Here is a 25,945-nt window from a genome sequence, read left to right as displayed (position 1 = left end):
GTTTTCCTTGAAATCTTCAAACTGGACGAGTGTGGCAAGGAATGAGAGCGCAATATTCCATCAGAGACTTGAGGTAAAATGTAATGATTGGGAGCTTCTGGCCCATTACGGTGTCAGACTCTCAGGCTGAGTTTTTTATGACTAAAGCGCAATTTGGTCCCATTAAAAGGCGACTGTGCAATGAGATATAAATCTGACAGAATGATGATCGCTCGGATGAAATCCTTTTATGTCCTTCCAAGTTTGCTTTGGCCGTCATTCCGTTTCCACAAAGATGATCTGCCATCAATTTCCAAAGTACATCTGTTTTCTTGTGGCAAATGCCAGATTTAGTATTATAAATAAACGACGGGCAAAGCTCTGTGAAGGATTGGGGTTGCAGGAAATCGACAGACAAAACAGAGTTTGCGCCCTGACAAATATATGAACAGTCCAGACTCTTTATAGTAGCTTTATTGGAAGGCATCATTCATTCATCCTCATTCATTTTCTATGCTGCTTGGCCTGGCGAGGGTCGTGGGGGCATGCTGAGGGGCACGCACAGACAAACAACAAGCATTCCCACTCACATTCATACCTATGGACAATTCAGAGTCGCCAATCAAGCTAACATGCACGTTTTTGGAATGTGGGAGGAAGCCGGAGTACCCGGAGAAAACCCACACACGCACGGGGAGAACAGAACAAACATTATTAAAAGAGAAAATGTAAGAATCCAGAAAAAAATACAATAAAAGTTATGAATTTGTTTGTATTTGATGGAGGGAAATACATTTTTCATCCCCGAGAAAAACCTTGCTTGGTGGAGGAACCTTCACTAGCAAGCACGAAAGTCGCACGTTCTTGTCGTTCATCGCGCACCTCAGGAGGAAGAAATTGTGTCGTTGACTCTGATCTTGTAGTTCTTCCATTTCTGGATTAATCGTTAATAGCGGTCAGATGGTCTTTTAGTCTGTTCCGGTCTTGCGCAGGCCTTCAATCTCGTCCCGGAGGTTTAACAGCTTGACATTTCGTGCTATTTGTGTGCTTTATGAGCATATAACCTACAACTCTTGCTTGTTACTTGTTTTCTTTTTTTTTACAGGATTGTCTTTTCTTTTATTCTACAATAAACGTGCCATAAAGGTTCTAGACCAGGGGTCTGCAACTCGCGGCTCCGGAGCCGCATGTGGCTCTTTCATCCTCCTGTTGTGGCTCCAGCTGATGTATGCTTCTCTGTCGTCACTACGCCATCTCTTCTGAGCCTTTTCAAAGTTGTTCGTCTGATTTGAGCGTGTGCCGTGCTCGGGTCAGTGTTGGTAAGAAAGCACGATGCTGCTCGACTATTTATCATGTTAGCTTCCTTCCCCACTCATGAACAAAGCAACGAAAGCAACATGGAGACTCTTCCTGGAAATGGAACTAATCGAGAACACTTTTATTCCAAATGTTGATCCAAAATTGGTGGAGAAAACTTAAAAAAAGGCTTAAGAAGCACGACAAATTGCCAGGTGGCACCAGGAAAGACAGAAAGGCAGAACGTGACAATATGCTAAAGGAAATTGTTTATGTAGCGTTACGTACAACTTAGTGGTCAAACAGGTTTGTGGCTCCAAGGGGGTTTAAATTAGGTGGAAACGGGCCCCAAATGGCACTTTTGATGCTAAATGTTGTTCTAGACTGCTCCTGTTTTACAGAAGAGAAGAGAATTCTTACAACAAAATCCCCATCGACACAATCTTGAGACTGTAAATCTTCTACAAGCAACACAAATATAAATGCAACACTTCTGTTTGTACTCTTTTATGAGCTGAACTCAATGCAGTAAAAATTCACATTTCGGAGTGGCCTTTTATTGTAGCCAGCCTAAAGCACACCTGTGCTGTCTAAACATCATCCTCATGCGCCTCACCTGTGAGGCAAAGCAGACGTGCTCACTAACACACCAATTTAGACAGTCAACAATATTTGAGAGAGCGAGATCTTTTTGGTACGTAGAAAACATTTTAGATCTTTAAGCTCAGACGGGAACAAAAGCAGAACTTTCACATTTATATTTTTGTTGAGTGCACTTGTCTCATAGGACTCAAAAACAACTGCCACAAACTCATTTTTTTCACTGCAGCAACATCTAGCTCCGGGGGGGCCCCAGTGGTCCCCAGTGAAAGCGGACTGTAACTGTGAGTGACTAACTAATTAAAGTGTAAACATAACTTGCACGTCACAAGCTACATCTGAACCAAGGGACGACAAGAGTGGGGACTTGTCCTGAGCCACGCACACACACACACGCACACACACGCACACACACACGCGCACACACACGCGCACACACACACACACGCACATTAACAAAAAATGAAATAAAGGAGGCAACGTTGTTGTGTATTGTTGCTGCAAAGGGAAGGAAGGCAGCCTTCAGGGAATTTAACACCAAGGACTGCAGAGGTAAACCTTGGATTTTAACAATAAGAACAGTAGTAGTCATTTTCTTACTTTTTAGCTACAGTCGTCCCTCGTTTATCACAGTTAACTGGTCCCAGACCCAACAACGAAAAGTGAATTTCCGTGAAATAGGATTCAGTAATAATAATCAGAATATTTTCATAGTTTAGAGCATAGAAAACCTGTTTATGACTTTCCAAATATGGTTCTTACCATTATTAGAGCCCTGTAGACATGAGATAACACCCCTATAGTCACTTTTACACTCCTATTATTCTTTGTTTACACCACATTGCTCAGCTCTAATGCGCCGGCTACGGGATCACTGCAGGGACATAGCATATGCAGTAGCAAGCTAACGAGCTAACTAGTTAGCCTTCGATTTATTTATTCTAAACTTAAGACAGTGTTTCAAATGGAACAGGGAAGGTCAAAGTAAGAATCCCAAAACTAACCACTTCCACATGGAATAGGAGAACTGTTTTTCACTCTGTCATGACTCCATGAAGTGTGATCATTTTAACCAGACCAGGATACCATATATAACTAGAAGTTTTTTGGACTCATATGGGTCACAACCAACCTTGAAACGGTGATCATTTATTTATTAAGCCATTCATTTTTGACAGAGTGAAGGAGCAATCTTTAAACCGCGATGTAGCGAGGGACAACTGTACTTATCCTATTTGTATGTCACTCTGGTCAACATTATTTTAAAAAATGGCTTTATTTATAGATTTGAACAATTAGGGGTCATTTGACTCTATGTATTGTATCTTATTTACAGTATCATTGTTATCCGGGTTATCATTGTTATGCTGAAAAGCAGGCTTGCAGGCACCCCATGCAGTTGTGGGGGACTCCCTGGTGCCCGCGGGCATCACGTTGGTGACCCCTGGGCTATACGATAATAAGGGGGGACCAGCAGCACCCCCAGGCAGTCGGAAAATCCGGTTTCCTCCGCTGCTGACGACGGCCGGCCATCCAGTCTGACGAATCCAACCACTTTTCGGGCTTTCCGCCTTAGACCTTCAACTGCCACACACACACGGTGTCCCGTGTTGACCGATGACCGAAAACCACACCCTGCCAAGTGCCCATCCCCCAAATGCCGCACCAAGCTAAAGCTTTTTAAGGCGTGTTTTTAAGGGTGCAAAAAGTAGATCGCTCTCACAACGAAGCCGCACACTGCAGACATGCTCGGTTTTGGCTTTGTGAAGGGAAAGTGGGCGGGAGACGGTCGCTAGAGGCTGGCTGCCGCAATGAGGGTGGAGCTGATCGGCGAAGGTGATCGGCGTTAAACGGAAATGGCTGATCGATCGGAGCACCCCTAATTGTCATGTGTTATGATGATCTCATCACCCATCAATCACCCATTCTGTGTTTGTTCACACAAAAAATAGCATGGAAAAAGGCAGCTTTTAACAGGGCCTCTAGCCACGCCCACACCCAAATGAAGCACCTTCCTCCAGGTAAACACCTTCTTCAAAGGGTTGACTGATCCAGTGCAAATATTTGCATGATTGCCAACGCTGATTGAGACAAACAGTGAGGGTCTTTAAAGACGGCGTGGCTGCAAGGAGATGAGCAACATGAGGACGTCAGCACATCCTGCAGCTGCTCCTGAGAGGCACTTGATCGAGTGGTTTTGGTGTGACGGGTCCGACCAAAGCGAGCCCTCCTGCTTGTGACATATTGAAATGGCGTGTTATTTTTTTTTGCGGCTGCTCTTGGTGGCTGACATGGCCCAATTACAAACCACACTCCGCTCTGCTCTCTCAGCTGCTTTATTCCAGCTGATGTCATCTAAACCGTGTCCCTGTAGGGTTGTCTGGGGTAGATAAGACATCCCCTCCCTCCCCTGCTCTCCTGCAGCAAAAAGGGGAGGCTGCTGCTATGAAGATGGATTACCCAGCTGGTGACACCAGTTCCCTTTCTGCCACAGCCACTGTGGATTGCTAACGCAATTAAGGCAATTAATCTTCGACAAAAGAGGTTTACAGCCACCTCATATGGTTTAGAACCTTTCTGTGCAGGTGGAAACGCAAACTATCTGGCCAGACACACACACACACACACACACACACACAAACATGCCCATGTGTGCAACTCACATTGACAAAATAATGACAATCAAAAAGTGAAATCTTGTAATAAAGCCAGCCTTAACACTCATGTGCTTTGCAATAATTGCATGATGATTTTCCAACTCTCTTGGGCTCGATTTTGTTGATCAACACGGCAGATGGCGGCGGTATGGACAGCCGAAATAGAGCACAATAGAATATTATGCAGGACAGGAGAGACTCTATTGTCTCTAAAGACTCGTGCACGTTCTTCCACACAATTGGGCATTGTCTGGAAACATACATCTACGATGTCACGTTGTGACTGGAAGAAGAAGATACTTCCGAACATCGAAAAGAACAAGGAAAGACACAAAATAAATGAATCAAAGAGGCTCGGCAGTGTAACTTAGTAGTGCCACAACCCGAATGACAGCATTGCTCAAATGGAAAACTTATTTCAACTTATTTGTATTCACTGATTTAAAGCAAACGGATTGGGAAGTCGCAGCTTCGAGGCCCCTGGAAGCTACACTGACTTGTTTTTAAACGTTGTTAAAAAAAAGCACTACAGTCTTTGCAAGAGCACCCCGAAAATGTTTATTTGGGTGGGCCAAACTATGCACTATATGCCATCATATCATCACTTAAATCACACACACGCTCAATAGTTACAATTCTACAATGATCATTTTGATATGTTATACAATTCTATGGTAACAATATGAAGCTGTGCCATATATTTTATGAATTTATCATCATTAATAAGTTCTATTTCCAGCATTTATTTATGCATTATAAAATGTTTGTCAGTTTTTCCTCCTGTATTGTTTACTCACTTATCTTTAATCTTGTATTTATTGTAATTATATATCCTGTATAGATTTTTTAGCATTTTTTATTCACATTTACTTCCAATGTAGTCACTTATTCACTTTATTATTTATTATATTTCTTTATCCCTTTCTTTCTGCACTGCACAATCTAGTCATAGACACCTCCTATTATTTTCTCTCCCAATGTTGGCATTGAAACAAAAAGTGAACAAATGTCTTTTTTTAATGAAAAGTTAGAAGCGTGAACATGTTAAACACAGGATGTGAACAAATTTCATCAGAAAAAAAAGTTTGTTTCTGCCTTTTTCCCTTCTTTAGTAATCAGCAGTAGAACATGGGTAAGTTTCAGGAAAATATCCGTTCCCAACTAGAAAAGGGAGAGAACCAGCTTTTTGTTAAAAGATACATTCCAAGCATAACTTTCACTTTGACACAAATATTTGTTGTTTTTGTGACAGCTCAAATATCTGAACAACTATACCAACATAAACAACACAAAAAAGGGGTTGTTTTACATCAAAATAATAATTTATTTACAAATATAACACCATGAACTATTTACAATTTTCACATTTGGAAGTGAACTATGCGTGTGCATGCGTTAAATTTCCCTACAATGCGTAACCTTCTGCACGCTACGCTCCTTTTGATAAAATGTCACATTAGAGCTGGCAAATAGATAAGTACCCACCTCCATACTTTTTTATTCTGGTTCCCGTGCAGTGCCGGGATCGTAACATACCGATATCGTGCACCAGGCAGCTGGGGTGGCGTTTTCAGGCTGGGACGGAATGCACATGAATGTGTTTTTATGTGGACAGACTTTTTTTTTTTTTAACTTGGCTTGTGTGGATAGACTTTTTTTTAGAAATGATTGTTACTTTTGCCCTGAATCTGGCACCCTTAGTAAGAATGGTTGTGTAATTTGTGCTATATATAGGCAAGGCAAGTTTATTTATAGAGCACCTTTGGTACACAAGGTCAGTCAACGTGCTTTACAAGAAGAGTAAAACCTTTCCATAAAATCATGCTAAAATCATTACATAAAATTCCATAAAACAAAAATGTAAAAATGAACAGAAATAGATGACTAGAGCACGGATGAAATACTTTCACTTCTATGCACAGTTGAACAGAAGCTTTCAGCCTGGATTTGAACATCGAGTTGAGGATATCACGTATCTTCTGGAAGACCGTTCCAGATTTTGGCAGCATAAAACTGAAACGCAGCCTCACCGTGTTTAGTCCACGCCCTGAGTTTCATGATTCGTGTGGCTCTAACATGTCCGAGATGTACTTTGGCACAAGACCATGAAAAGACCTGTTCACAATCACAGCTGTTTTAAAGCTCTTCTCTGAGCAACAGAAAGCCAGTGCAAAGACTCGAGTACTGGACTAATATGGATACACTTCCTGGTTCTAGTCAGAACTCGAGCAGCGGATACTTTAAAAACTTGTAAAGTGGGAGCAGTTGTTGATACCAGCAGAAGTACTTGATTACACATTTTGTTGAGCTTGTTGAGGTCAGTGATGTTTTCCAAAGACTTCCGCGGACACGTATGATGTAAAGCGGTGAAGCATGTAAACCATGACCATGACCATGACCTTGACTATCTCGTACACATACGTCATTTGTCACCTGGGGACATGAAAATGTGCCATCTATGGTTTGAAAGAGTCACGACGCAGGCGGTGTGGAACGTGCAATGGAGGTGTCACAGGTGAGTGAAGGGCACCAGAGGCGAAAGCGCTGTGCAAATTCTCGGCCACTTTGTTTGACAAGCAACAACACTACTTTGTGTGTATGCAAAACCTGGCGAGACACTGTGCTGACACAGAACTGCTGCCCAACCGGGGTCATGCAAGAGTGGTAACACCAATTGGCTGACCCCCGTGTGAAATGAGGCTACCGGGCCACATTTCACATAGCAGTGCCTGTCACATCTCAGGGCTCCAAAGTTAGAGAACACTGGAACTGCTGACTGTTATTCGCCTAACTTGGAAATGTATTAGAAGTTTGAATAATTTGATCTTGCTGGCCTTTCTCATCCCCACTGAGGTGAAAGGTACTTGATTAGCACTTTCAATTTACCTAGCAGATGGTCGTTTTGGCCAGGAAAAGCCCATTACCCGTGAGCCCGGCCTCATGCTGCTTTCCAATGATCTCACACACGAGGACTGCATTACAGCATCGCTACAGGCATATACTGGAGTTACCATACCGAAGCAGATCTTGTTGATTTAGAAACGTATGTCTGACCAAAACGTTTGCATCTTATTCACTATGGTCTCTGCAGGTTTCAACAAGTCAAATTTAAAGACTTAAAATCAGTTTTAAGACCACAACGCACGAGCACAAAAGACATCAAGGAAAATCGGAGGTCCGGAATTACTTGCAAAGTATATGAATAAATTCACAGCTCTTTCGCTTTGGAATCCAAAATGCTCAACCGAACTAAAACACCAGAAGCTTCTCTATTGTGAATATCTCGGTAGCTCTTATACCTCAGCTCTGCTGTGGGTTTTAGTTTATTTTTTTCCGCAGCTATGCTCCGCAGTAATACACCGCGGGTGAAGTTTATGCATTTGCTTTGAGTGAAGTCATGTTTAAGACCGTAAATTCTAATACAGTCGTCCCTCCTTTACAGCGGTTAACTGGTTCCAGAACCGACCGCCATAAACGAAGGTCCGCCTTATAGGATTCAATGTTAATAAATGGAACATTTTGTAGTTAGAGCATTGAAAACCTGTTTGCCGTTCTTTAACATGATTAGAGAGCGGCAGACATGGAATAACACCCCTATAGTCACCTAGTACATATCATTTGTATTTCAATATGGTTCGACTTATAAGGAGTCAAATTTTTCTTTTGGTAGGTTCCATGTTTATGTAGCTTTAGAACACAATATCCTTGAAAGATAAGTCAAAGTCGTCTTAAAGGGCCGGTGCTGAAGGGGTTGTCTTTTGAAAAATGGCTGGGATTGAATGAGTCAGTGAATTAATTTCTGAAAAAACGCAATATAGCGAGGTAGCGATAACCGAACTGCGATATTGCGATGACTGTAATTGAATTTGAGACTTTTCAAGACCCCACGGACACCCAGCTACGATAAAATGTAAAACCTGCATTTCAAATAACTGGAAACAATAAAAACTACCAAAAAACTACCAAAGCCTCACATTTTTAAATGTCCTGCACAATGTGGCCTTCTCTGACGAGAAAAACATCTTATTTCATATAAGTCATTTCCATGATTTCAATCACAACAAAACCAAATCGATCATGGATATGGGACAACATCCAGCCATTAATCCAAATTAAAAATTAAACACTTAACCGGCGAAATTAGGTAAGTTAAGAATATTGACAAAGATATTTAACACCCCCTGTAGACCTGGGTTCGATTTACTGTTCTTTATTTCTTTGTCTGCGTGATCAATGCTAGGGCATTTGGCCAAGGGTGTGAGGATGTTGCATTTACGAGTGAGATTGAAACGCTGAAAGTCTCAAAATGTCACACACTGACAAACTTTATAATTATGCCACTGGGGGAATTAGCACTCAGGTCTCGCCGTTACTTTCCTTTCCTTCCATGGTGACGCACACCATCATAACTTCCTGCATGAGGTAGCATTATATGTAAAAAAAAAGAACTGCAAACGAATTCAAGTTAGAAAGGTGCTGCATTATTTCAGCTCACCTACCACTGAGCGCTCCCATACATAAGATATGAATGACGGCACGGTGTGATATCAGGCTGCGTTTTGCCATTTTGTAACAGAGGAGTGCTATGTGTCACAGAAATTTGGTGTGGGGATGATGTGGTCTCGCTCTTTAAGCCAGTGTTGATTTGTTGCTATGACAACCTCCACTGATGGAAGTCCAGCCAAGCGTCCCACCCAGAAATCAATACTTGTACACTTTTAAATTTACTGTGTAAAATCCCACTAATGCATTGAGCTATAACATTTTTCAGAATGTTATAGCTGGGATCTACCAAAAACATTAGAAACTGTGTAAACACAAGGAATGTTGCATATGAGGGCCGTAAAAATGTCATTCACTTAAGCACAGAGGTCAATGTCCCACGTAGATCAAAAAGTAAGCAAGCAGAAATGGAATAGTCTTCTCAGGGTTTCTCATCTAAAAAATGTAGCAGTTACCTTTTACTTTCCTCCAGTGGTTCGCTGCCCTTCCTCCAGGAGATCACACCCCATGGAGACATCTTGGGTTTGCAGTCGATGAGCACATCTCCTCCAACCTTGACCAATGTTTGGCTTTTCAACTGGTTATGGGAGAAATCTGGAGCAACAGCTGAGACAAGAGAATCTGATCAGACGTTTCCAGAACTTTGCACGTCTGGGTTATTAATAATGTGTCACATGAGCACACATCATCTTTAGCTCAATTGGAAAGACATATTAGATACCTGATGGAGAGAAAAAACCTCGGTCACGATGGATAAAGAACAGCAAAAGTGCAGAGACTGCCATTTAACTGATTTTCAAAACATGGTGTGAAAATGGAAAAGGACATGCCTAAAGGTTTAAATTGCAACTCCTGTGCTACTTACAGTGGTGTTTGTCACACTTAAATGTTTCAGATCATCAAATAAATGTAAATATTAGTCAATGACAACACAACTGAACTTTTTTATAACAACAAAACAATAAATATGACTGTCTCAATTTAGTATTATCACTCTGGCTGTTGATATTATTTTGTCCTCTCCATTAAGGCCTTTATGCCCATTTGCTGATGTGGTCATTTTCGTTTCTGTTTTGTTATTGTCGTTGCAGCTGTTGTTGTTGCTGTTGTTCTTGTCTCTCCCTGTATTGTCCCCCTCTTGTCCCCGCACTCCCCCTCTCTGTTTTGTTTTCTCTTCTTTTCTATCCCCTCGTGCTCTGGTGGAGCCACTCCCTATTTGCATAACGACAATACATCAAATAAAGTCAAATAAAATCTATATAACAAGGGAAGAGTATCTTGTAATTTTTCCTGGCAGAGAAAATCTGTTTAGCATGTAAGTGCATTTACATCAAAAATACTATCAGGACAGGACAAAAAATATATATATTGGAAGGTGTATGTCCCAAAGTAATGCCGCATTTCAGAACAGCATCATAGCAACAGTAAAATATCGTGGTGGTAGTGTGATGGTCTGTGGCTGTTTTGCTGCTTCAGGACCTGGAAGACTTGCTGTGATAAATGGAAGCATGAATTGTGCTGAAGGAGAATGTCCGGCCATCTGTTGGTGACCTCAAGCTGAAACCAACTTGGGTTCTGCAGCAGGACAATGATCCAAAACACACCAGCAAGTCCACCTCTGAATGGCTGAAGAAAAACAAAATGAAGACCTTGGAGTGGTCTAGTCCAAGTCCTGACCTGAATCCTATTGAGATGCTGTGGCATGACCTTAAAAAGGCGCTTCATGCTGGGAAAGCCTCCAATGTGGCTGAATGACAACAATTCTGCAAAGACGCGTGGGACAGAATTTCTCCCCAGCGCTGGAAGAGACTCATTGCAAGTTATCACAAATGCTTGATTGCAGTTGTTGCTGCTAAGGGGGGCCCAACCAGTTATTAGGTTTAGGGGGCCATCACTTTTTCACACAGGACCATGTAGCTTTGGATTTTTTTCTTCCTTAATAATAAAAAAAAAATCATTTAAAAACTGCATTTTGCGTTCAATTGTGTTGTAATTAACTAATATTTAAAGTAGTTTGATGATCTGAAACATTTAAGACAAACAGGCCAAAATACAAGCAATCGGGACGGGCAAACACTTCTTCACACCACTTTGTGAAAAAACAACTAAGAATGGACTTGACTAGTCAGAATATGTAGCAAGAAAAGCTTATTGATCAGACTACACAGTATTCATTCAGTCAAGAATTGGCCTATGCCTACTTGTCCAAATACTTTGAAATTTCATAATTGATTTTGTCATGGAGATGTACGCAGCCTATCCCATCTGACTACGAGAAAGAGGAAGGCCACGACCTCGGATTGATTACGGGTCAATCACAGGACAGAGAGTACCTTTCAGGCTCACATTCAGGATTGTGTGGGGAAGTAAGAGCCATAAAGCACACAACATGCACATTTCACACAGAAAAGCCTCTAACCTGTAACCGGCGAGGGGGCTATTTCTACACTTAACCCTAAACCTCTCTCTAATCCTAGCCCTAATCCTATTTGGAGTCTTGTAAACCTACCCTAACCCTAACCGGCGAGGGGGCTATTCCTAACCCCAGCCCCCATTTGGATATAACAACAATAACAGGGACTAAATACTGTATTAATTAAGAGGATTAAAAACAATTGAAAAAGAAAGTAATACAAATTTAGGGGGTTATTAATGATAATTAGTTAACAAAAACAAGACGGTAATAGTAGATTAAAAAATAACTCAATGTAGCGATATTAAGTTAATAACAGTAGAAAAATAATTATATAAAGAAAGACAGTGAGTATGTGATTTTAAAAATAAATTTCAATTTACAAATAAAAATGTAATTTCATAGCAATGATATAATCAATGATTGATTAAAAACTTACCATAATAAAAACATACCCTAATAAATATCAAAGTAAGTGTTTGAATTAGAAGTTAAATTTGTTTATGTACTGATATAATAATATTGATATAGAAATAGAGTACAGAAGTATAATGATTAAAAAACAAATGTTTTACATAACATTTACATTACAACAAAGGTTTAAGGCTCATTCACTTCATTTACCATAAAGTCAGTTCAAGCGTCGTTCAACACCAACTTGGTGTTTCAGCTGCGCTATCGAGGACAGTATGAATACAGGCTTGGTGTTTCACGCTCATTTTCGAGTGCAGCGACGAGACAACATTGCTTGCTGGCATTTTGCTTCGTGTTTCGGAAGAGACAAAGTCAGTTATTGATTGCTCCCTCCTTACTCCGTGTGCTAACCTGAAGAAGATCCTTTTAAGATCGAAATGTCGCAAATTACAGTCATGATCAACCGGGTGGTTGATATGTTGACTGATATGATAAAAACTGACTCCCCTTCTGACAAATATCCAGGCAGGGTGCACCACACTGATTTGAAAAGAAAATTATCAACAGGAGTTGGACCAATCATTGGCGAAACTCACAGCGGATTGGGATGCACATTGGGAACATGCGTTTGATGTTGCTGTGGGCTGGTCACATCAAAATTTGAAACAAATTAGGCGTGCTACAGTGATTCGAGCAAAGAAGATGGTTGCTGCTTGTGCTCTGGAACGGGAGGAGGAAGGGGAAACTGTTCTTGTTCTTCTTTCTCCTCCTCCACCACCACTGACACCGTGTGGTAAAGAGTTAGAGGTTAGGGCTCCGACTCAACTGGTTCAAACATTGAATAAAGTCCCAAGTTCCTCCGGGGTTGTTAACACACAGCCCCCCAGGAGTGTGCCTATACAGACGGTACAAATGGGAGTGAGAGGATCAGATTGGTCAGTGACTGACTCCCCTCCTCCTCACATGGCCACAGGGGTCGCTGAGGCCCCAGTGATGTCTGCACCATTGATGGCTGGAAAAGTAGGGGTAGAGAGTAACCCTGAGACTCCGACACTCCCACCTCTGCCTGCCTCCCAAGTGCAACGTTCCATCTTGCAGAAGCATTGATGGCAAGGGCGGTTGTCAATACGAAGGTTGAGAAAATGATTCTTGCCTTTGGGGAGAAGAGCAGGAATCACAAGTTTAAGGAAACCACTCTTAAGCAACTGGAGAGGTCCAAGGAGGAGCTTCCTGGAGAGTGAAATTTGGATTCCTCTGGTCAATTTCTCTCCTCTCTTGCCAACAGAGGAGGTAGAAGTGTTGAATACTTTAAACGCGTATATAGATGACAACCTGTCTTCCATCCTCTTGCTATCTTGTGACAATTTTTTCATGGACGAGGACCTTGCTCACTGGTTGGTGGTTTTCAGTTTAAGGGCCTCTTAAACGCTTTGGGAGTGGACATGCCACAATCACGGCTGCTCACCAAAGATGTCATGGTTTTATCTAAAACATTCCCTCTCAAGTACACTTATTGTTGTAAAGAGACTTGAAATTTGTCCCAGCATTCAAAGTACCGGTACATGATGATCAAAAATTACAATTGCAATTAGATTTCCAGAATTATCATAGAAAATTTTGATTATTTTCATTTTTGGGAGACAGTGATTAATTGCAATCACACCCTTTTTGGTCGGCACATGCATGGACAAACTGGTGAGGAAAGCAGGCTCTGTCATTGGCACTGAGCTGAGTTATTGGAAAAAGACAAACAGGAATTGATGCAATTAGAGAGTCTGAAACGGGAAAAAAACAATTTCACACAAATAGAAAAGGTAGCAGTATGGAAGATAAAAGCCAACTGAGAAGTTACGATTAAACCAGCAGATAAAGGGTCGTCTGTCGTAATAATGGGTCGGGATAACTATGTAATAGAAGCAAAAAGACAACTTACAGATGTAACATATCAAAAAAATTGGACCAACCCATTTACCTTCACACAATTGGTGAAGGAAATACTGACTTCTTTAACCCATTGACTGCCAGCCATGTTCAGAGCAGAGAGATCCATACTGACTTTTTGGGTATTTTTGCTGAACTTTCAAGACCCACTGAATATGAAGTTTTAGGACGACATAAACATAGAAACTATCTAAAGAAACTTAGAAACTTCTCTTCTTTCATCAGAATGAAAGTATGTTTCGAGCCTTTTTGGGTCTTTAGATATTGGCGCTAGAACATAGGGTAGTTTCAGCAAAAACACCTGATTTTAACAAAAAAAAAGCAAACAAGCTTTTTCTGAAGAGAAGTAAATTCAAGCAGAGTGACTGCTGGATGTGGGGATGTGTGTCTTTAAAGGGGACCTATTATGCTTTTCCTGTTTTCTGACCTATAAATGTTGTTACAATGTTGTATTCTCGTGTTAAATGATGCCAACTTGTCAGATAATGAGGTTGACGCATTTGGAAGTGAGCCCTGAAAGCAGTTTTGGAAGGCTCTGCATGCTGTGCTTTACAGAGTTTTTTTTAACACCGAGCTCCACTGACGTCAACGCCACCCGGGCTTCCCATATGGGCATATCCAGCACCCCCGCTCTGCTTCGCTCTGTTCATGGTGTTAGCACGTCGAGCAATGGCTGCCAGGAAATGTTTGCAAGCATCAGGCAGAAGTGGTTGGAGTTGCTGATCCCCGGTCAGCAAAGAAAAATATGCTCATCTGTCAACTGCATTTCACACGGGACTGTTTTGTGAACATGGGGCAATACGAAGCTGGATTATCCGCCAACCTGTTGCTGAAGTCCGACGCCTTTCCAACATCACTTGGTCGAGTTGAAGAGTCAGAAGAGCAAGCCGTAAGCAACAATTCATCAGTTTCCTAACTATTTTTATTTTGTGTAAGTGATCGGAGCAAAGGGGTTCGACAGCTGTCCGTAAGTGCTCGGGAGCGCTTGGGGGTGTGACCCATCACAGCGGAGTGGGCTCGACGGGATGCATACTTGGAGGGGGGCCAGGAGTGGAATAAATTGCACAGGAAAGCCAAGGAAACACTGCAGGAACAGGTGCGGAGTCTGGAAGATCTAGGCGTCCCGAACTCAATACAAAAGCCCGAAAATTTGTATAATAGGTCCCCTTTAATGGATGCTTTTCAATTAGTGTCCAAAATGAGAGAGGCCAAAAGGTCATACAATAAAACTGAGACAACACATATTTATTGATTGACTGATTTTACCTATTACTCGGAGCTCTGCGTTGGAGTAGACCTCACCATACTTATTCCCAGCGACACACTGGTACATCCCTGTGTCCGACAGGGTCAAGCGGCTGATTGACAGTGCCCCATTGCTCACCTGTACTCGCTCCTATGGAAAAAAACACATGCCATTAATATTTCCAGTTCCCACAAGTTCATCTACATAAAAACAGCCAGAGGGCCAGTGAATTATGGTCTGAAAATAACAGACGTGGCAATAAATCTAGGATTTCATCACTAATGGAGGGGAAGGATTGGGTGGATGGAGGCAGGCTAGCAGAAAATGACCCTAATCAATCTGCATGTTTATGAGAATGAAATAAAACCATGCCCTATTTATATCAATGACTGCACCACAGGGTCTGTTTCCCCTTCGGCAGGAGGAGAGGGAAAAGGAATAACCTAAAATCTATAAATCAGAAAAATGGCTGATAAATGGCTTTCCTGATAGGTATGGTCAAATCACACTAAGTGCAGCCAACATGTCATTTTTATGATCTGTTCCAACTTTTTTTGTTGTTTGTCTGTTAGCTTGTTTTTCTCTCGGCGAACAATCTAATTATATACTAGAGGTAACTAGGATGAATAAATGGAAAATCATAAAATACATAAAATACAGCATGCTTTATCTATCCACTTCTTTGCTGTGCATCAAAGGTTTTGATTCATCCTCATGGTCATCTGCACGCGTGCCTCTCTTGCCCTTCAGTTTATGTGTTATTTGGACTGACAAATAATGCAGCTTCTTCACTGGTGGGTTCTCTGAATGGCTTGTACTTCAGTTGGGGAAAATAAGATACAATAAGAAGAAAAAAATAAACAAGTTGAATCGCTCATCGTCGGTCCAAGGACTATTACTGGTTTGAAAAAGCTGCATTTTTATTTCCCACATCACTCCATGAAACTGTGATTGCAGGCAAGAGATGTGGTGTACGCTATTCATTAAGCATAATGCAGAGTCAAATCACACACTCATTTTCCATTAAGGAACCACATGCGTAGTTTGGATAGAAAGTGAATGGTAATGTTGTTCAGCAACAACACTGATTTATTTGATCTAAAACTGCAAATGAATCGTAAAAGACGGATGTTATGGCCCCTTTGTAATTACGAAGTCTTGGGCTCCCTGATCCGGCCTCACGTCGCTTGTTGTCCTCATAGCTCAAAACATCCTTTCTTACATTGAAGGTCAGTTTTGATTGCTTGGCTGATTTTTAGAGGAACATTCTACAACCTATTTTTTTAAGAGTGTCATTGCCATAGGGTCATGTGTGAGCTCGAGAGCTATCCCAGCTGACCACAGGCGAGAGGCGGGGTACACCCTGGTCTGGTCGCCAGCCAAGTGTGGGGCGCATTCACACAAACAACCATTCACACTCATGGACAATTTAGATCTGGGGTGTCCATAGTGAAACCCAGGGCCCATAGCACATTTGAAAATTTTAATTTGACAAGAAAACCAAAAAAAACAACAGCAATAATTTTAAAAAACAGTAGTACTTTTACAAGTCAAAATATTGATAAAAAAAAGTTGTAATCTAATGAGAAACACTTGAAATTGTATCTGAATAACATAACAATCAGGAAAAACAAGATCATTTTAGCAGCATAAAAATTGAAATATTAAAGAAAAAAGATTTTTTTAAGTCACAATATTTTGTAAAACAAACAAAATAACAAACAAAGGTGTAATTAAGTTATGTTCCTAGAATGAAGTCAAAATATTTTGGGAATAAATCCAGAATAAAGTCCAATTACCAGAAGAAAATGTACAAGAAGGAACCTGAAATAGTTGGGAAATTTAAAAAAAGCTGTAATCTTATGAGAATAAAGTAAAATAATAAGAGGAAAAAAGTTGTATTGTCAAAACAATGTCACTTTAGTAGCATAGAGTTGAAATATTAACTCATTCAATACCAAAGACGTATTTATACGTTTTTATAATCCCGAACGCTCAATCGTAACAACGTATTTAAAGGTCTTTTACGCTTTTTTTTGCGAGAGGCAAAAAAGGGTGATGATGCAACTGTCCACTAATGCATTAACACTTAAGAGCACCTTTAAGCCATAAACATGGCTAAAAGGCGGCAGAAGTGGTTAACGAACAAATCACACATGACAGGAAGGAGGAAGTGAGAGAGCATGGGGGAGTGTAGCGTGCAGAAGGTTACGCGTTGTAGGGAAGTTTAACGCATGCGCGCACACAGTTCAGTTGCTAATGGTGCTATACTTGTAATTTGTAGGTGTATAGGAACAAAGTCAGAACATCATGAGAAGAAAATTTAGGACGATTTTTTGAAAACAAAACCCAGCAAAAATGGGAAAAAAGTGACGTTGATACTAATACTGCGCTTTGTCACCTTATCAAAGCAGGGATGCAGTTTTTTCTGGAAATATATGCAGTATAACATCTACTGTACATGTGTTGTTTTACAAAAATATCAAAGTGGCCCTTGCATGCTTTGATTTTTCGCTATGTGATCCTGGCTGGAAAAAGTTTTGCCGCCACTGATTTAGACTCCCCAGGTAGCCCAACGTGGATACTTTTGGAACGTAGGAGGAAGCCGGAGTAGCTGGGGAAACCCCACGCATGCATGGGTACAATATGCAAACTCCACACAGAGATGTCTAAGTGAAATTTGGAAGCCTCAATCTGCGGACTGTGCGGCCCGTATTACAATATATAAATAAGATGATATATTCTTACGAAACATACAGTCAAGTTGTGGCTCCCAGTTAGTCACTGCTGGCGGGTCGCCAGTCAATTGCAGGGCACATAGACAATGATTCACACAATCAATAAAACGGTGAGGGGGGATAAAATAAAATGAATAAAATTAAAAGGTTAGAAGGAAAGGTTGAAATATTGATGCACACAAGTCGTCATTCTGTAAGTGCAATTATCGAGATACAATGATACAATATCAAAATGTAATTTCCACTCATTCAAATCGGAAAATCAGCAGCAAAGACAGACCATTCCAGTGGAGCAAATCCTTAAAGGTCTCACAGTAATAAAGAAAACCGAGCGTCCTCTTCCCACTGCCTCGTATGCCATTGACCTTTCCCTCATTACGCTACTGTGGTTAATGGTGGCATTTCAAACAATGTAACATCTTTGCTGATTAATCCATTCACCCGTGCAGCCTGAATATATCAATTTATTATGGTTATGTTGAGGGGTACTTAACGGACGCACAAAAATCCACAGTCAGTGTAACCTTTTAATCAAGCATTCTGTAAATATTGAGCCGAATTGCGGTGAGGGCAAACTGATACATCCAGAGAATATACTGTATCAACTCTCTTTGATGGTAAACATTTATCATTATTGCCACAGTGGAACCCGCTTATGTTGACGCCCCTTCAACTGGCTGACTGAGAGCTGATTGTCGACACAGCCGAAGCCGGAACTCACCATTGCCTGCACATTGACTTGTGACTTTCACAAGAGACATGAGGAGAATGGGTGATGAAGGATTTTTGAACCGTGCCAGTTTGTTGACATCGTCTTCTAAGTCATCTGCCTTTCATTCGATATACAGTCGTCCCTCGCTATATCGTGGTTCAAATATCACTGCCTCACTTTATCGTGTTATTTAAAAAAAACCCCAAATGAATAAATGATCGCTGTTTCGTAGTTGACTGTGGCCTTAATCAGTCAGGCAATACTGTAGTGTTGTGGCCACTAGGCAACAGTAATGTCATGAGACATGATGATAACATGACATTACCTTCCACACTGCATGGAGACCGGCTACTGAGCCAGCAGAGCCGAGCCAGCGTGCCATAGCTGAGATCGAGTGGAAAAAGGTTCTCCTCTCGTTCCGTGTGGAAGTGGTACATTTTTGGCTTCTTTGTCCTTCTTTCTCACTCCGTTTGAAACACTTTAAGTTTAGAACAAGTAAATTGGAGACACTAACTAGTTAGCTCGGTAGCTTACTATGCTAGTAGCGGCTGTCTCTTGTGTCCATGCAGTGATACCGTAGCCTGCGCAATGTGATATAAGCAAAGAATAAAAAAGGAGTGTAAAAGTGACGATATCTGCAGGGCTCTAATCATGTTAATACTTGTACCAGTATTTAGAAAGTCATAAACAGGTCTCTACGCTCTAACTATAAAGATATTCCGTTTATTAATATTGAATACCACTTTGTGGAAATTCACTTAACGCGGTCGGGTCTGGGACGAATTAACCACGATAAACGAGGAACGACTGAAATGTTTTGTTTTTAACATCAGGAACCCTCAAAGTCAGAAGGTCGCTTAAAGATTTCCAACTGTCAAACAGTAAAAAAAACAACTACGTAGTGGTAAATCCTATGTTAAGTTAATCTAAAACTCGATGGACTATTAGAAGTTCAGGGTGTTTTCACATGGCTTTAAGACTTTGATAAAAATGTCACAGCCGCTGGCGAAACATGCAGTTGATTGATTCTGATTGCAAGCCACAGCTGCTTTATTAGACAGAGGCTTCACTGTGCATGTTTTGCCAAACTGGGTTCATTCCAACAACAAGTACTGATCGATATCCTCTGGTGGGTTTGTTACAGGTCTTTTTGCATAATGAAGCTAATTAGCATAACACCTGTTTGTTCATCAAGTACATGCCACACTCGAGTGCCCAATCAGTCTTTTCTGAACAATCTATATAAAACAATCCACTAGAATAGTCTAATACAGTACAATATGTAAATAGTTCATGCAAATGCCAGAAAACAGCTGATTTCTTGTACTGCAATTAGCTAGTTAGAAAGTAGCACATGAAATCATCATAAATCATCACAAGTGGTCAAAGAAAGTGTCTGCAACATGACTGATGTTCATTAGATGTTTCTACGTAAAACCCTACAACTCGGGGTGTCATGACACGCCAAACTCATGTGACGAGATTTTAACACTAACTTTAAGAAAAGTACAATGAAAAAATACGACTTGACAAACAAACTCTCATTTAACAGAGTCACAAAGCAATCCAGGTGTGTTTTGAAATGTTTATTGTCCCACAAATAGACAATATTATTGTCAACATTTTTAGACCAAATAAAGCACTGTTATGATAATATAATATTATATCATAATAACGCAATATTTCTTTTAATATGTCATCATTCACTCTGTAGAGTTGCAGAACTGGCATTTGTGACATGTATTTCTCACAAGCAATTTGTCTGTCAAACATTTGCAGCATTTCTTGAAACGCTGTCTTTTCAGCTGTATTAAACAGCAGTATTTCTTTTGCGGTGATTTTCTGTTTGTATTTACAACAGCGTCTCAGTGAGTGTTGGCTGCCAGAACGAAGGCTCTGCAATTCGATGTGTCGTTTTTTTTCCCGGATGGGAAAACTGGGTCAGGTGGATATATTTGATATCTTCTTTTGTGTTGATGGACTCACCTTGCTCATTAATATTCTCACATGGGGGCTGTGGCATTTGTCTTGGCAATCATCTTTTCCCCTCCTACTTCTATTAAGGCGTCATGCCTTTAGTGTGTGTGCATGCGAGCAGCCCAGCCTCCCCCACAGAGACAAAGTGACTGTATGACTGACAAGAGGTCACACTCTGTTTGCTGTTGTTCTATGAAGCATGTATGTGCTGAACCAATGCACAGAGTGAACTCTCTTCCTATTTGCAGGCAACGGAACGCGACACGCATACACATGCAATATATGGAGGCTGGCAAAATTAGAGTTCATTTTCATTTATCGTGTGATTTATTTATTACCACGAGAAAGTGTTTTTCTGAACAAAAAATGTTGTCACATTTTAATCTTACAAGATCTTACACCCCTAACTACACAAGTCCTCTGTTGCTTTGTGCAAGTATAGAACACAATCTAGAGAGGGAGCTGCGCTGTTATGCAAAAAGAATAATGCATGGTAATTAGTTGGTAAAGCCTGAACAAGCACCACCGTGTTGTGTCAGCACACATCATGGGTTTCCATTCAGGTTCCTCATTCAACATAACTTCCCGGGATTTGTCAAAGCTGCTGTTGGAAATCTAAGCAAAACGGCAGCCTCAATTCAATAGAGACTGGATCTTACAATCGGGAGTTTTGGGGGCTTCATTGATTTGAGAGTTTCAATAAACCAATAACCAACAACTGATTGCATCATGGCTGTGACCCCACGGTGCAGAGACAGGAGCTACAGTAAGTGCAGGTAAAAACAAAACTAAACACTCAAGCAGGTGCAAGTAATCACAGGCACCGGTAAGGAAAGAAGCAACATTGCAAAAAAGAAGGAACAGCTGAAACACTGTGGGGAAAAAAACGACATGGAAGTAGCAAAGGGTGGGGCAGTGGAATACATTAAACCACGAGAGTCCAACACAATCAACCAGCGGAGGCCAAACCACATGCTCTCCTGAAGAAGCCTTCTAATTACAAACGAGCTGTGAGCAGCAGCTTCCTCAGTGAGAAGTTAAGGGAACTCATAAGCAGCACAAAACTGCAATTATTTCCTACCTTGATATCCAATCTTAACTTTGTATTTTATTGTGTATCTCTTTGCATTTTTTCAACACCTAATGAATGATTTTGATACCAAGATCAATGAAGGCACCTTAGGGATGACTTGAGGTAACAAGGACGTGAAGTGAATTTCTACTCTTAATATTATTAGAGCCCTCTAGACATACAATAACACAAATCCAGTGTATTTAGCATGTATTTGCCTCCTCCCTTATATAGGATAAATATACAATGGCTCTTGCACCAAGTTTTCAGACAAGAGCTGTCCTATCTAGTCTAAATGATGTGTGTCCCACCTCGTCTTTGCGCATGAATGGATGAAGCCTGCTCGGATGCCAGGAAAAACGTCTTCTAAGACAACCTGAAGAGTCCATTTGCGTTCGATTCAATGCCCTGAGAATACCAACACAGTATTCTGACCGAGGACAGATTGCAGGTGACTTGTGTTTAGTGTCATTCACTCTGATGTAGTTCCACACTGCCACTGCCATTTGTTTTATGTCAGATCAGTTAATTGGACATTATATTGCACTTTGACAATTGATGCTGATATGACATAAAGCCGACATGATCGGTGTTGGTCAGATCGATGTCAAGTCTAAGAGTTTGGCAGAGCTCACCTCTGCAGGCTCCAGGTTCTCTCCGTTTTTCATCCATCTGTAGGAGGGTTTCGGCTTCCCTGTGGCTTTACATTCCCACACCAAGGAGTCGTCGATGAGTTTCTGGACATCTTGAGGTTTCTCAATAAGATGAGGAGGAGCTGGAACATTTAAAAAAAAAATAAACTGGAAGTTACAAGGCAGGCCTTCTATGGACAGGAAATACAAAGTCAAGTTTACAGCAGCATGAAATCGGCCTATAATTCTCAATCCTATTTTGAAATGATACTTTTGTTTATGATCTACTCCTTTAAACCCCATATCCTGTCGAAGTTGAGCTCCCAAAACCATGTACGAAATCCACACCACATGGCACCAACCATTTAATCAAAAGTGGTTTACTTTTACTGTATTCATTATGACTTGGCTTCACATTCATATTCATTCACAATATTTTTGTGGTTGAAGTTGATTGTTTCCTCATGTGTCCCGAAAGATCCAACGACTTTGTTTTCATGGGCTAAAACCACAATGTCATTAGGAATTTTTACACACAAGTCCTTGCAACAGGTCCACGTGTTTTGAATGCGCACACGTCCTGGTCAAAGAATGTGAATACTTCCTGGTCGGCAAGGATTAATACTTCATGTCTTTTTAATTAATCCCTTCTTAAGCCTTGCACATACAGCAGGTAGTCGTTGGATTATTGTTTGATTCTCCCTCAAGCCTCACAGGACTTCTACATAACGAAGTCCAAGTCTTCCTGCCACAGCCTAGTTCTCTTTGTGCTACATTATTATTTTGTCAGCTATATCGTTTTTGTGCTTTTTTAAAAAAAAATAATTAGCATGTGTAATCAATAAAGACAACTTGTAATTAAAATAAAGAGAGAAAAAATGTCTTTGGCACTAATTTCACACACATTTCTACAACATAAATAGCAATGTAACAATCGTCCTGTTATATCTTTCTAGGTATATCATGACAACATGTTCCTGTTATGTTTGCTTTTGGGATTACAATTAGTACAATAAATACCAAGAAAATAAAGAAATCATTAATTGTGTGATGGTTTTACAACCTCTATTTCCTCACATTACCATTTGATTACCTGTTTATTGCTCTTTGTTAAAAACAAATTCAGTGATAAGTCATTTTTATGTCTTCTGTCTTCTAATCGTAATGAACCATCGATGCAATGAAAACTGGATCCATACATGGGGGAGGGGGGCACCTCAACGAATGTAAATGATGGTATACTTGCGTAGAGGGACAATGGCGTTTCCCTGTGTCATGCAGGTAACTCAAAGCTCGTTAACAAATAAGGAAAAAGTGCAGTGGTGTGGGGAGATAAAGCAAGCGCTACAAAGCTCTCTGCACATACTGGATGGAGTGTAGGTCAAGCTACTATCACACAGGGCCAGTGGCAGGAAAAGAGTAATGGCTGACTGCACTTTTCCATTTCACAGACCTCAACTAATGTCACTCTCAAGGACTGACCTTTAGGAGGCTTTTCAGTAACAGTAAAAACCTTGCTCTAATTGGCTTCTGCTTTCCAGTATTTTTTACTTTGACAGAAGCAGGGACGGGTATCAATACTCCGTACCGTGATGGCAGTGGTTCAGATGTAAACAGTAGCCAGACCGATATCGGTAGCTAATTTCTGTGATAAGGCAAAGGTCATTGGTAGTGTAGTGCTTCACACAACAAACGATTCAGTCCATTGATTCCCGCTCAGTGACCGTAAGGGTGGTTGTGTGCTCAAAGCCAGTTCACTACACAATGTCATTCATACCGACTTCCTTGCATTTCCACTGTATTCTTCGCAATTGCTGAGGTTACCTTGCATTCCGCAGATTTCTGCACATTTTTCTGCAAATGGAGATGCACCCTCGAGGTCATTCGTCCTCCTTATTCCTACCAGGTCTAAGATACCATCTTATTTTCTATTTCTCTCTTTGCGTCTTCCTTAGTGCCTAGTTGTCCACCTCAGCAGCCCCTTTCCGAGTCGAGCTGTTCTTTTGGCGCTTCGTTCTTAGCATTATCTACCCCGGTGATTTTTGTTATCAGTACGTGCACTCTTGCCTTTAGTAATTCTTGATTGTGCCTCCTTTTCTTCTTAGTTATTTTGTACTGTATTTTTTGTGCATCCTTTTGGTCTCTGTTAGCTTGATTAAAGACTTTTTTCCCCGCACATCACCTTGGTTTCTGCATCCCGAGATCCGATCCAACCCATTGGCTAAATGTGAGAGAATGAGCTGACCAAAGCACTTTTTTTCAAGAAAGCTTCCTGGATTGAGCGTCTTCAGCGCAATGACTAGCCTCTTGGGGGGAGGGGACATGTACAATCTCGCATTGAACATGGAATCCCTGATAGCCCAGACAGACAATCTTGTTCGCCAAACACCACACACCCTCCTCCAGATCTCCTCCACTTACCCCAGCCTTTTGTTCCGGCTGGGCGGCCGGAGGTCCTCCTTCAGACATTCCTCCAACCGCCAAATCATGATTTAAGAGACATAACATATTCCGACACACAGAAGTTTTGGTTTAGTTTATTTGAACATGAAGGTTACAATGGAATACATCTCATGAAGCATTCCTTCACAGTTCCACATGTCCAAAAGGAGTAGGAAGAAGCAAAGCTTATTTAATCCTACCCCCCATCTATTCTACATCTAGTACAGTACATGTAGTTCACTTCCTGCATTCCATGTCATGTTTTCTGTGATAGTCAGGATAATAATACATAATAGATAACGGTAAGACAGCCCTCCCAAAAAAAAATTAAAAAAAATTAAATATATATATATATACATATACATTAATAATAATAATAATAATAATAATAAATAAATAAATAAATAAATAAATAACTTTTTTTTATAAACAAAAAAAACAAAAACATAACAAACCTGACAGAACAATCAAGACTCTTCTGCTTGTATTTAGCAAACATCAACTGCTTGTATTGTTTATGAATGTGCTCATCTCTGGACTTTGTTTTAGTTCCTTACTCAATCCGTTCCATAATTTAATTCCACACATAGAAATGCTGTGGCTTTTCAGCGTAGTTCTCACATATAAATGTTTTAGGTTTAATTTTCCTCTAAGATCATATTTCTCCTCTCTGATTGAGAAATACTGTTTGAGAGAGTACTTATGAGAGTACTTATGAGAGTAAGTTCAGCATACGCTGAATGTGTGATCAAGTATGTGGGGGACTGTGTGATATAAAAGATTAAAATAAATGAAGCTGCAGACCAGCAAGACTGCATGGAATATTTATGTCAGAGTCGTGCCTACCGCCCGCATCAAAATAAAATGGATATACAGTACATTTGAATTGTTATCTATAGGACTCATGCACTGGGTTGGCTGAGTCATCATTTCTTGTTAATGAGCACTGAGCCTATGCTCATTAACAGCGCAATGGAAGTTACATTAAGCTACAAAGAAATTAATCGCCAGGTGTTCCCAAGAGAACACAATTTTGTTTGGGAAGTTTAGCATTGATACCAATCAGAACACCCATATCACCGTATGCCTTCAAAAGTGCTTGGTGAAGCGAGCCAACGAGGATAAACAGTATTCATGCTATATGACATGATTAACTAGCATGTCCATTCATAATAGCACAATATTCACCCCCAGGCCGACCCTTGCTGCTCCTGTCCTGATGGGGTCCTTACCCTCTGCAAAGGTATCGACTCAGTCAGAGCTCTCCAAATGAAAGTAGACAGCCCCACTTTGCCAACCCCTTACCGAGCGTACAATCGAGCT

General features: G+C 40.8%; 1 protein-coding gene across 3 annotated transcripts in view; it reads right to left on the bottom strand.

Moving 5' to 3' along the window:
- The window catches only part of LOC129186123 (contactin-4-like), a 140,340-nt gene that overhangs the window by 37,474 nt on the left and 76,921 nt on the right, over positions 1-25,945 (bottom strand). For all 3 annotated transcript variants that reach the window (XM_054784030.1, XM_054784032.1, XM_054784031.1), the window contains exons 9-11: positions 22,184-22,323; positions 15,070-15,199; positions 9,491-9,641 (exon numbers count right to left, since the gene is read on the bottom strand). In XM_054784030.1, the coding sequence (XP_054640005.1) occupies positions 9,491-9,641; positions 15,070-15,199; positions 22,184-22,323 (421 nt within the window). The remainder of the gene's footprint in view (positions 1-9,490; positions 9,642-15,069; positions 15,200-22,183; positions 22,324-25,945) is intronic.

This window comes from Dunckerocampus dactyliophorus, chromosome 8 (assembly GCF_027744805.1).
Source record: "Dunckerocampus dactyliophorus isolate RoL2022-P2 chromosome 8, RoL_Ddac_1.1, whole genome shotgun sequence".
Lineage (NCBI taxonomy): Eukaryota > Metazoa > Chordata > Actinopteri > Syngnathiformes > Syngnathidae > Dunckerocampus > Dunckerocampus dactyliophorus.
Note: the sequence above shows the minus strand (reverse complement) of the source record. Positions and strands in the feature narration are given on the sequence as shown.